At 43.7% G+C, this 13,591-nt stretch overlaps 1 protein-coding gene across 7 annotated transcripts in view; it reads right to left on the reverse strand.

Annotated features, from left to right (window-relative positions):
- Positions 1-13,591, reverse strand: part of RALGPS1 (Ral GEF with PH domain and SH3 binding motif 1) — a 273,218-nt gene that overhangs the window by 209,570 nt on the left and 50,057 nt on the right. For all 7 annotated transcript variants that reach the window (XM_044264877.1, XM_044264876.1, XM_044264880.1 and 4 more), the window contains exons 4-5: positions 10,426-10,533; positions 390-440 (exon numbers count right to left, since the gene is read on the reverse strand). In XM_044264877.1, coding sequence (XP_044120812.1) covers positions 390-440; positions 10,426-10,533 — 159 coding nt within the window. The remainder of the gene's footprint in view (positions 1-389; positions 441-10,425; positions 10,534-13,591) is intronic.

Below are 13,591 nucleotides of genomic sequence, written 5' to 3' on the forward strand. Positions count from 1 at the left end.
TGGGATCAACAAAAAGAAAGCTCTCCAGAAAAACATTCCCTCACATCCCGTTCTCAACAGCGACCATTCTCGATGGGAGGAGCCTGGGAAACGGAATCAGTGCGGGAAAGCCTGGCCCAGGCTTGGAGGCCTTGGGCACCACCTGCCTCCAGCCCTGCCAGAATGGACCAGACCCACTGACATTCTCTGCAGAACCCAAACACCGGGCTCAAAGAATGAGCACCTTCAAGAATGAGAAGCTCCTGGATGCACTCTTTAATACGGGCTTAAATCAACAATGTGTTTATAGAGACTTCAAGAGAGAAACCAAGAGTCGTTCAAACTTGGCTGACTAAATTTCCCCTTCCCAGCCACAGTGTTTAGAACAATTTGAAGGACAAAGTACAGACCTCCGGCTGGATGGCTTTAAACACAGGTATGTCCATTAACGTGATCTGGCTCTGCAACAAAAGAGAATCAGCGTTAGAATATGCTGGAAATCAAAGATAAATTTGAATCCACACGGAGTAATAACACATTCTCCCTTGAAATAAAAATCAAGAAAGAATAGAATAAAAAGTTTCTAAAATGCCTCTCCCATCCCTCCCCCCTCATAAACCCTCACCCCACACCCCTCTTTCTTTAATGTGAGACAAACTCCCAATTTGAAAATTGATGACAGTCATTTGGAGAGTGGGACGGAGATCAAGGGGAACGTTTTTAGTTTGGATATTTTTGTCCTATTTGAGTTTCTGTTTCAAGCATGAATTACTTTTGTGATTTAAAAAAATTGTAGACGCAATATTAAATAGAATGCTAAACAGAGACACTATCTATTACTCTAAATTTAAATTTTAAAGAAACTGTGGCTTATAGAAATTGTACATTTCTTCTGAAGTCTAAGCCTCCTCTAAATTATACAGTAGAGTGCTACTCGAGATGCACCCTGGGACCAGTGCTCGACCGCAAACTATTTATTCCGCCAGCCAGCCCACAATGAGATAACTACAGAATTTGAGAACAAGCATTTGGGAACTTTAATAACAAATTGCCACAACGTTTTTATTTTTTTTTTTTAATTTAACTTTTTTTTTTTAAATATCAGTCCTCAACAGATGGGAAATGAAAAAAAACTGGCCCTTTACCGCAGCTAGCTTGCGAAGCACTAATGTTGTAAATACAGAAAATACACATCTAGTTAAAGGCTGTTCCCACTGTTAGCTGCTCATCATGCAATAGTAAGAGAAAGCACCATTGCTGACAATCTTTTCCGGGCAAGGCGTGCACCGAGCTGACGGCTCATGATCTGCCCATCTCCATATGTCACCTGGAATGCCCGGTGTCAGTTAATAGACATGTCTGTGATAGGCCAGGCAAAGGAGAACCAAGGGCATTTGGATGCCTCCTAACTCAATCAGACACCCTGCTCATGGCCCACAGGTCAAAGGAGTTGCTGTGATGCAGTGGAACGAACAGGGGCTCTGAAATCACCAGGGCTTGAGTGCGTGTCTGGATATCACTGCTTAACATGAGTAGTATGTTCTTTGACACGCGGTTTAACCTCTCCTAGACTCAGGTGCCACATCTAGGAAATGATGACCGTAATCCCTGTCTTATAGGATCCCTGGGAAAATTCAAGAGCAGAAGTGCAGAATGCCTGGCATCTGAGAGGTGCTCTCTAGATATGCATGTGTGTGTATATACACACATATATACACGCATAAGAGCATGTGCATCTGTGCACATACATATATGCAGAGAGAGAGACAGAAAGACAGATTACCTGTCAGGTGCCAGGCATTCTGCACCTCCTATCTTGAGTTTTCACAAAGATTATCTATATACTGTGGACCCTTGAACAACATGGGGATTAGGGATGCCAACCCTCCATGGTCTAAAATCTGCTTCTCAGGATGCCTGAGTGGCTCAGACAGTTAAGCAACTGATTCTTGATTTAGGATCAGGTCATGATCTCAGGGTTGTGAGATCAAGCTCTATGTCAGGCTCTGTGCTCAGCAAAGAGTCTGCTTCTCTCTCTCTACTCCTCTCCCTCTGACCCTCCATACTCACATACTCTGTCTCTGTAACATAAATAAATCTTTAAAAAAATAAAATAAAGTCTGAATATAACTTTTGACTTCCCAAAAACTTAACTACTAACAGCCTACTGTTAATCAGAGGCCTTACTGCTAACATCAACAGTTGAGTGACACATTTTGTATGTTAGATGAATTATAAACTGTAATCTTACAAAAACATAAGCTAGAGAAAGGCAAATATTATTAAGAAAATCATAAGGAAGGGAAAATGCATTTACAGTACTGTATTTATAAAAAAAAATCTGTATATAAGTGGACCCACACAGTCCAAACCTGTGCTCAGGGGTCAACTGTGTGCACGTGTGTGTTTCTGTATTCATACTTCTACACCATATATATGTGAAGTCACACAGATGGGCTCACGTATTGGCATGTGAACTTACGGTTCCTGACCAATATATGAAATAAGGGAACTGTTAATTTGTTTGAATATTCAAGCATCAAAGTTGCTCTTAAAGGAGGCTCTTACTTAAGTCAACAAATAGTCATGAAAAAAGCCTCATTTCAAGACAACATTAGGAAAATGGCAACACACACAGTACATCAAGTGTAACCACAATCCAGGGCTCAGGTGCAGAATTGTGGTCGTCTCTTGGCTAATTTAGAGGTGGTCCAAGACCACTGGATTCCCGAGCAGCACAGGATGCAGGCCAAAGCATACTATCGTCAGGGCTGAGCAGGAGAGGGAAACAAGCAGGTGCTTCTGCGGATGGCCTCTTCGTCCCCTCCAAGGGGCCAGCGCTGCCACTAACAGAAGCTCAGCAGAGAGACAGCAGAGGCAGCAGGAATAAAGAAGCACTTGGAAACTGAGCCCTTCTACCTCTGGGTCTAACCCTCAGTGGCAAAGGAAGCAGTGGACATCATCACAAGGTGGATCTGGTGGGCATCAAGGGACAACTAAGGCCAGGAGGCCTGCAGGTCTGGTGTCTGGCCCAGAGCTATGCCCCAGGCAGTGTAAACACACTGGCATTTCTCCTGCCAGACCCATGGAGATTGCTAGCCAAGCCCCCTCACATTTGGATTAATTCTGCCATCCTGGGGAACAGAAAGGCCTTGTGAAAACAGGAGATTCACGCTGAAAGCTCAGAAGGCCTTGGAAATCGCTGCCATGGTTCAAGTTTACTCCCTATCTGGGAGAACTAGCAGGATGTTTGCAATGTCATTTACGACAAGAACCAAAAGTCTGCTAATGTGAAAATGAGAAAACTTCCTCTCCATCCTGCCGTCACTTCTAGGGTTAGCTACTGAAGTTCCAAATGGTTTATTAAAATAGTGGCTTTACATTTCACATTTTTTTGCGATGGTCCAAGTTTTGAGTATCCTAAATCCCTGCTCAGCCCCTAAGTCAGAATATGTATTCAGGTGTTTTATTCAAAATAAATGGAGTGCCTGTGTGGCTCAGTGGGTTAAAGCCTCTGCCTTCAGCTCAGATCATGGTCTCAGGGTCCTGGGATGGAGCCCTGCATCGGGCTCTCTGGTCGGCAGGGAGCCTGCTTCCTCCCTCTCTCTCTGCCTGCCTCTCTGCCTACTTGTGATCTCTCTCTGTCAAATAAAGAAATAAAACCTTTAAAAAATAAAATAAAATAAAATAAACAACAAGAGAGGTCTCCAAACTTAAAATAGACTGGCTGGTTCCAAACCCACAATCTGAGGGTTTTCAGAAGACTCTCCCACTTCTATCCTTTCAATTCTGACCAAAAAGATGCAGAGTCCAGAACAAGAATATGTCGATACATAGGTAAAATCACCGGATTATAAATTTCATGACATTTTACTACAAAGCCAAACACACATGGAGAGGTTGCTGACGAGCAGTCCTTCCCAGGAAGTGTAGGCACTCCAAAGTAGGCAGTTTTACCAGAAAGGGAGGGTGTGGGTAGGAGTCGGAGCTTGAGGGAAGTTAGGTCCCATCTCCCTTCATAGCAGCTCTCGGCCTCAGGAGATGACCATGACTGCAGGGGAGAGGCCCCGGCTCCCTGGAGAGAAAGGGCATTTCCGAGGGGTGTGGTGCAGCCCCCACAGAAATGCGGCCATCTTGTCTACCAGCAGCACTTGTCACGATGAGTTGTATGGAAGTGTTAAATCTCTACATCGTACACCTGACACTAACACTCCACTGTATGGTAACTAACTGGAATTTAAACAAAAACAACAAGTGAGTGAAGGAATGAATGACCGAAACCCACCACAGCGAGGCACCCGTCCTCGGGCTGAGGAGCGCACTCACAAGCACGTCTCTCAATGGTTTCTCCTTCCACTGGGAAATAAAGCTTGACTACAGGACGCCCAGTGAAGCTAGTCATGCTGGAGATGCCTTCCTTAATCCTAACTTCTTCGCCCACCTCCTTCTTTCTTATCCGGGGCCCCCTAAAAATTCAGGCTTTTTAGGGAAATGGCTAATCTCCACATACTACAAAACACTTCTGCTGAGGTGAAGACTTCAGAAGGGAGAGACCTACTGAAGCACTTCACAACGTGGCCCTAAAGAAAGACGTAGTTCTGTGTAGGTAAATGAAAGCTACACAACCAAAAAGGAAACAAAAAAATGTTTCCTGCATATGTTGAGAATAGTGTTTCTCTAACACTGGTGACTAAATCCCTTTTTCCCAGCCACAACCTTATATAAAGGCTCTCAAACCCCCAAAATAAACAAGGGAAGCTGTTGGCAAATTAGTGGTATATTTTATAACAGAAAATATTTTTAAATTTGCATTTAGAGATCACTCCACCAATGCCTGACCAGGAGGGCTCACGGAACAAAAGGCAATCAGCTCCAGAGATATATATTCCTACTTCTACTAGAGCCACAGGAACCATGTGTCTGGCAAATTTAGAATCGTAGTCAAGGAAATGCAAATTAAACAGGAAGATGCCATTTGTCGTCCATCGGCGCCGTCAGGAGCGACAGGACTAGGGACTGCTCTGTTCTTTTTGGAAAGCAATCTGGCAGTAAACCATTCAAAAAGTTTTTTTTTGAAAAGCCAAACTTATAAAAAGTTGCAGGAATAGAATGATGGATTCTATAACCTTCCACCTAGCTTCACTAATTAACATCTTGCCTCACTGGCTTTATCTCCATGTATGTAATTATACATACACATTTTTTTCAGAACCACTCAAGAAGAAAATGCAGATACCATGACTCTTCACTCCTAAACCTTTCAGCATATTATTTCCCAAGAACAAGAACATGCTCTTACATAATGATAAAATTATTACATTCAGGAAACTTACATTGCTAAAACAGTAACATCTAACATCTACTAGTAACATAACTAATGTTACTATTAGTAACATCTAATAGTAACATCTAATAGTACACTCCACATTCAAAATTCGCTAAATATCCCAAAACTTTTTTATAACAATTTTTTCTTGATCCAAAATCAAGCATTGCATTTAGATATTATCTCCTAAAAAGTGAAATGAGCATACTATTGACACAATAATCCCTACATCTACAGAAAGCAGAGCACTGGAACACAAGGAGACTTTATATATAGATCTACATTTAGATGCAGATAGAAAATTAGATATTCACTGCCATTATCTGCAGTAGTAAAAATCTGGAAACAATATAAGAGACCATGAGAAAAATAATATAAGAGAATAAACAATATAAGAGACCATGAAAAAAATACATATGGAATATATATGAAAATATATCCAGATTCTGGAGTATTATGCAGCTATTAAAAATAGTGGATTAAAGGTGCTCCTGAGGGGCTCAGTCGGTTAATTGTCCCTCTCTTTTTTTTTTAAGATTTTATTTATTTATCTGACAAAGAGAGACAGTGTATAAGCAGGGGGAACAGCAGAGAGAGGGAGAAGCAGGAGCCTAACATGGGGCTCGATCCTAGGACCCTGGGATCATGACCTGAGATGAAGGCAGATGCTTAATGAACTGAACCACCCAGGCACCCCAGAGCATCTGACTCTTGATTTCAGCTCAGGTCAAGATCTCAGGGTCATGAGATCAAGCCATGAGTTGGGCTCCATGCTCAGTGGGGAGTCTGTTTGGGATTTTCTCTCCCTCTCCCTCTGCCCCTCCCCTGCTTGTGCCCCTCCCCTTATTTGTGCATAAAATAAAAAAATCTTTAAAAATAGAAAATAAATAAATCTTTTAAAAATAAAAAAAAAACTTTAAAAATATAAAATAAATAAATCTTTAAAAAATAAAAAATCTTTAAAAATAGAAAATTAAATCTACACATGTTGACCTAGAAAGCTGTCCACGATCTACTGATAAAGTTCCAGCATTGTTTTTGACTTTAGTTTCAGACTACTGGGAAGAAGGATGGCAATGTAGCTGTAGATCTCTGACATCAGCCACAGCAACATTTTCCTAGGTAAGTCTTATGAGGCAAGGGGAAAACAAAAACAAAAATAAACTATTGGGACTACAACAAAATAAAAAGCTTCTAAGAGCAAAAAAAAAAAAAATTTAAATTAAAAAAATAAAACAAAACAAAAAATCAAAACTAAAAGACAACCTACTGACTGGGTGAAGATATTTGCAAATGACATATCCCATAAAGGGTTATATCCAAAATACAGAAAAAAACTGATATAACTCAACACCAAAACCCCAGATAATCCAATTTAAAAATAGGCAGAAGACAGGAGCAGACATTTCTCCCCCCAAAAAAATCCAGATGGCCAACAGACATATGAAAAGATGCTCAACTTCACTCATCATCAGGGAAACACAAATCCAAACCACAAGGAGATAGCAGCTCACACCTGTCAGAATGGCTAAAATCAAAAACACAAGGAACGACAAGTGTTGGTGAGGATATGGAGTAAAAGGAACTCTCTTGCTCTGTTGGTGGGAAGCAAACTCCATGCAGCCACTGTGGAAGACAATGGAGGGTCCTCAAAAAATTAAAAATAGAACTACCCTACAATCCAGTAATCGCACCACTGGACATTTACCCAAAGAATACGAAAATAGTAATTGGAAAGAATATGTACACCCCTATGTTTATAGAGGCATTATTTACAATAGCCAAATTAAAGAAAAAGCCCAAGTGTTCATTAACAGATGAATGGATAAAGAACATGTGGTACAGGGACGCCTGGGTGGCGCAGTTGGTTTAAACGACTGCCTCCGGCTCAGGGCGTGATCCTGGAGTCCCGGGATCGAGTCCCACATCAGGCTCCCAGCTCCATGGGGAGTCTGCTTCTCCCTCTGACCTTCTCCTCGCTCATGCTCTCTCTCACTGTCTCTCTCTCTCAAATAAATAAAAAAATAAAATCTTAAAAAAAAAATAATGTATAAAAAGAACATGTGGTACAAATATACAAGGAATACTATATAGCCATAAAAAAGAATAAAATCTTGCCATTTGCAACAACATCGATGGATCTAGAGGGTATAATGCTAAGCAAAATAAGTCAGTCAGAGGAAGACAAATACCATATGTTTTCATTCATATGTGGAATTTAAAAAGCAAAACAAATGAACAAAGGAAAAAAGAGACAAAGCAAAAAATAGACTCTTGGGCACCTGGGTGGCTCAGTTGGCTGGGTGACTGTCTTCTGCTCAGGTCATGATCCTGGAGTCTCAGGATCAAGTCCCACATCAGGCTCCTTGCTCAGTGGGGAGCCTGCTTCTCCCTCTGACCCTCCCCCCACCCCATGCTCTCTCTCTCACTCACTCTCTCTCTCTCAGATAAATAAAATCTTTTAAAAAATAAAAAATAAAACAGACTCTTAACTATAGAGAACAAACTGATAGTTACCAGAGGCGAGGTAGCTGGGGGCATGGGAGGAACAGGTGAAAGGGATTAAAGAGCATACTTATCACGACGACCTCAGTGAGTAATATATGGAACTGTTGAATAACCATGTTATACACTTGAAACTAATATAACACTATATGTTTACCATACTGGAATTTTAACATTTGTATTAATTAATTAATTAATTAAAGTTGCACATGTGATTCAGATTGTATTCCTGTCGGATGGTACTGGTCTAGAGTGCCAGCCCTGGTTTTAAATCCCAGATAGAGAGTGCCACTTACTCTCTGTATGAAGAAGTGATTTACCTCTTTAAGCACTGACCTGCTCATCAATGTATTGGGAATAATAAATACACCTAATTTATCAGGCTGATGTGAGAAGTAGATTATATAATGCATGTAAAGCACTTAAGCATAAGACCTAGACATGGGGGATGCCTGAGTGGCTCAGTCACTTAAGCATCTGCCTTCAGCTCAGGTTGTGATCTCAGGGTCCTGGGACTGAGTCCCACATTGGGCTCCTGCTTAACAGGGAGCCTGCTTCTCCCTCTGCCAGCTGCTCCCCCTGTTTGCACGTGCCCCCCCCCGACAAATAAAGTCTTAAAAAAAAAACACACAACTCTCTTTTAAAAAAAAAAAACTAGACATGGCAGGTGTTCAAAAATGGGAGCTGCCCTTAATATTACCATCCAGCATTAGGTGAATAATCAGGAGGTGAAGGTTTTAGACCTGGCTCTGCCCATACCTGGCTATATGTTCCAGGCAAAAAAAATTTAAAAATAAATAAATTAATAATAATAATAATAATAATCTCTAAGATTCTTCACTTCTTTATTAGAAAATCAGGAGCTAATAATCTGCTTCATCTGGTCATTCTGAAGACCGAGTTCTTTCCGTCTACATGTATTCACGGAGTACCAACTAAGAGCTAGGCACCATTTGGGGCACTGGGAAAAAGCAATGAACAAGTCAGATAAAGCTCCTGTCCTTAAAGAGTTTCTATTCCAGAGAAGATATATCACCAAAAAAAGTATTATATAATGTTATGTTGGGTAGGAATAAGAAATCTGAAGAAACTGGAGCAGGATAAGGGAAAGGAGTGATGGAGAGATGCCACTTTAGGCCAAGCCAGAGACAGAGACACGTGGAGGAGAGCCAGTAGGAGTGATGGACGAGAAGCGCAGGGCCCTGTGGCAGGCGGACGCTGGGTGAGTCTGGGTTAGACGTGTAGCTGGGGAGCACAAAGCACAGAGATGGGGGCAGGAGAGGAGACTTGGCCAGACCACAGGGGGCCCTGGAGGCCTTGGGAGGAACACAGGGTCTCATTCTCACAGGAGGCAGTTGCTAGAGAGCTTCACATGGGTTTTTAGATGATCCCTTGGCTATGCTGAAGGAGGTGATGCCAGGTTCAGCACGGCACAAAATAAACGTGGGGGCCGGCAACAGCAGAGGGCTGAGACGCGGCCCCGTAGCTCCCCCAGTATCCTGGAGGGCACTAAACCTGTTACAGCAAAGGGGACAGGGAGGAAGCAGGCACGGCAGAGAATTACAGCCCCAAGACAGTGCTTGCAGTCAGGCTCCAGGTCACCCCACAGGCAATACTCCTCTACCTTCACAGCACAAAAGGAAGAAACCAAGTCACTGCAAAACGAGAAGCCAACTTGGCGTCTCCACCACAAGGAACACCCCTCAGACAGACGGGCAGAAACACACTGGCTGAAGAAAAACCAGTTTTTAAAAAAATGTATTATTACAAAATACTATTTTTTATCATAGAAAAGTCATCGTGAAAATGCAGAAAGCAAGGTGCCTGGGTGGTTCAGTGGGTTAAAGCCTCTGTCTTCGGCTCAGGTCATGATGTCAGAGTCCTGGGACCGAGTCCTGTATCGGGCTCTCTGCTCAGCAAGGAGCCTGCTTCCTCCTCTCTCTCTGCCTGCCTCTCTGCCTACTTGTGACCTTTCTCTGTGTGTCAAATAAATACATAAAATCTTTAAAAAAAAATGCAGAAGGCCAACAAAAAGAAACAAACAGAAGTAAAATTAAATTCCAACTAATTGGAATCCTACAACAACCAGAAGTTACAGTAAATAATGTTTGGCTGTTTATATCCAGATAGCTATGAATACAAAAACACCAAATCTAGACCTCTTCTTCTGCAAATATAAATATGTGTGCATTGCATGTGCTTTTTTTTTTTTTTAAAGATCTTATTTATTTATTTGACAGACAGAGATCACAAGTAGGCAGAGAGGCAGGCAGAGAGAGAGGAGGAAGCAGGCTCCCTGCTGAGCAGAGAGCCCGATGCGGGGCTCAATCCCAGGACCCCAAGATGCATGTGCTTTTTAAAAACGGCACTGTTCTCTGTTAATGGTGCTGTAACTTGCCCCTTTCACTGACTATTCGTATATACCACACATGACTTCCAAGGTGGTTAATTCGAGATTGATGGCATCCTTTTTAATGCTGCCTAGTATTTCATAAAGAATATTATATCCCACAGACCCTATGGTTGGGCATATGGGTCGTTTCCAACCGGTTTAAACTAGCCCCTGTCGCACCCTGTTTTGGTGCCCAGACACTCACATCAGTTCTGTTACTTACAGCAAACTCCTCGGGACTCACTTTCAAGACATCGAAGACAACGGCATCGTAGCTCTTGCTGGCATAGTCGCAGCTCTGGCCCTCCAGAGAGTCTGAGCTGCTGCTGCCCTGCGGAGGACAGGGAGAGAGGGTGCCGCCTGAGCAGTCGGCCTCACTGCAGGCTCGCTACCTCCCACGCCCAGACCGAGGATGCACACACGGAGGAAAAGCTCCTGTTGCCCACTGCTGTACCCCATTCCAGGCACGGCGCTGGGCACTTCATACGCACACTCCTGTTTAATTCTTGAAGGAATGGAGTACATGCTATTTTTACTCCCACTTTACAGATACGGAAGCAGAGGCAATGCCATGTCCCCAAGGTATCACAGCCAGGAAACCGGAGAGCCAGGAGGTGAACCTACTTTCGCCTCCTCTCGATCATGGCCCCCAACTGCTTCCAGCCTGCTGTGTAGCTGGTGGGGTAAAAAGACAGAGCCCACTCTTCCTTTAGAGAGAATGGGACTTCACAGCGCAATCATCGGTCTTGTTCTGTCTCTCAAACGTTACCTAGTTTCACCTTTGTTTTTTTGTTGTTGTTGTTGTTATTGTTTTCTGGAAGTCACTGCAGAAAATTCTTATACAAAATGTTAAACTGGCTCTCAAGGCTTATTTCATATATGGGCCATTTGGAATTTAAAAACCAGATTGCTGATGAGGTGAGAGGTAACCAACTGGCTTTGGAGACGGGCGTGAAAGTTATATTTAGTAGGGTCCCTTATTAAGGTGAACCCCGTGAGCCCTGCATGGACAGAAGGGGTCTCCCATAAAAGAGCACATTAAAACTCCCCAAATGTGGCCAGTTTTATGAAGCCCAACCCTGTGGGGATCCCAGAATGTTGAACATACCTTCTCCTCAATTTTATTTAATTTCATCCAACTCTACTTCGGGGAACCATTCAAACTTACCACCCAAAACTTGTGCCCTGTTCATAAACAGTTTTATTCGTCTCAGCCCGTGAAGAGGGATTTTGTGGTTTCCATTAACCTCAATATCTTGGACTGGGATTTAGAGAACATGCTTTTATTAATTCTTCTTTATTTCACTCTTTCCAAAAAAGCTATATCTGGAAAAACTTTGCAATCTTACTGGAAACTAGAGTGTTTTTAGGCCAGTGAGGGAAACCAACAGTCAACAACAAAGAATGTGAGGTTAAAAGGAAGAGCGGAAACACAGACCTGTAGATTTCAGTAGGCCTGTGTCACTGAAAGGTTTTACGAAGGAGGCTGCTATACCCAAAAGTTGAAGGTGATCTGAAGAAGCAGCACACCATGGTGGCTGAGCGCTCTGAAGTCATGCCTGGTGGGAACGCCAGCTCCACGCCAGCAGCTGCCCGACCTCGCACAAGCTATTCACCTGACCGTCTTAGAGCTCTCTGGAAAATGGCACCACAGGCAGCCCCCCCGACCCGCCCCCCGACAGTGCTGTGGTACAGGTTATATACAGTGAAGCTAACAAAGCAGAGGGCAGAATCCCCCTCCCCAGGAGATGCTGATTCAAGGGGCCTGGGCAGGCTTGGCCGTGGCTATTTCAGAAGTTCCCTGAATAATGGGACATTCTCCCCTGAGGAGAATCTGTGCTAAACTTCTGAGAAGTAACAAAGACGAATCTTGAATGCATCTGAAACTGGCAGTCTGTTCTGCCCCTCGGTCTTGTGCACAGGCTCCAAGCAGGCGATCACCTGGAAGTCCCTGCATTGCCACACCCACCTTCCAAAAAGTAACCAGGTCAGGTGACAGGGTGGTTTTCCTCCATGTAGTGTCATCACGGTTAGGAGCACTGACTTGAGTGTCACAGGGGCCTGACTGTGAATCTCCCCTACTGCTGGCCAGCTGTGCGATTTAAGCCAGTTTATTCACCTCTTCCTGCCTTAGTTTCCCCAGTTTGCCTTCAGTTTCTGAAGCAACAGTACAGACCTGATCGGGCTACTGTAAGGACTGGTGGGATGACACCTGTGAACACGCAGGACACAGGCCTGGCAGACAGGACAGCTGAGTTGCGGGGGTGGATGTGCGTGTGGTGTCAGTCGGTCACCAGAATTTACTGGGCGCTTCCATTATACACGTTCTCTCACTCGACAACGCTGTGAGCACTTACCACGTTCCAGATACACACACATCTGCACCCACACACAATACACACGTGTCTACGTGTACGCACACGCACATACACACAGAGAGATCAGAAAAGACAGACGTTTTCCTCTAGACGAAGTGTAAATTGTAAATGAAAACAGAAGTCTGATTTCCTCCAGTTACCAAACAGTCCATTCCCGGGATTTCAGGTTTTATAACTTTCCTGTAACACCCATTGCATCTGACCCAGACACACACGCTCATACAAGAGGCCTTATTTAATCCAGTGTTGCCCCAAATACACTAGTGGTGGTGGTGACGATGAGGCAGTAACTTCATTTAAATCTGTATTGGCACCATTGGGGAATTTTAAAAGGACTCACAAGTCTGTTTTCAGAAGCAGAGATCAAAATAAGGAATTTTTTAAAGGTTTGTAAGATATGAATAGGTTCCTGTGAATTTCTAGCTGGTCACACAGGATCATTTCAAAAGCCCAGCTCCGCTGTGAGGGACTGCACGTTCCCTTACCAGTGGTCATGGGGGCCAGGCATACACATTCAGCCAGGTGGCATCCCTGAGCCTGAGGACAGCCGCCCCTCTTGCATGTCTCTGTTCCATCACTGCACTTGGAAAACAAACCCCTACGCCCCCTCAAAGCCCAGGCCAGGCCACTCTCAGACCACCAGTCCTTACAGCCATCCCCTAAGGAGCAAGGTAAACAAGAACATGGGGCCAGTTGGAATCACTTCTGTCTGACTTCATTCTGGAATGTGTGACTTATTTATAATCAGCAGCAGCTTTTCTTGGGAAAGGTCTGAGCCCATCTTGCCACCAAAATGGAATGTGGCACTTGCCACAGCTGGACTGGGCAGGTGTTTGTTTTTCTTTGAAGAGAACGACTGCAGAAAACGTACTGATGCTCAGGGCTGACCGCCTCCCAAAGCTCACGCCTGGTGTGGCCAAGGGCCTCCGGAGTGCTAAGAATGGTGGTATTCATGGAGCCTTGCTTCCTTGCTGTCTACAACTGAGCTGGGGCCTGGGTCCACTGAAAGGA

This window comes from Neovison vison, chromosome 9 (assembly GCF_020171115.1).
Source record: "Neovison vison isolate M4711 chromosome 9, ASM_NN_V1, whole genome shotgun sequence".
NCBI classification, from domain to species: Eukaryota; Metazoa; Chordata; class Mammalia; order Carnivora; family Mustelidae; genus Neogale; species Neogale vison.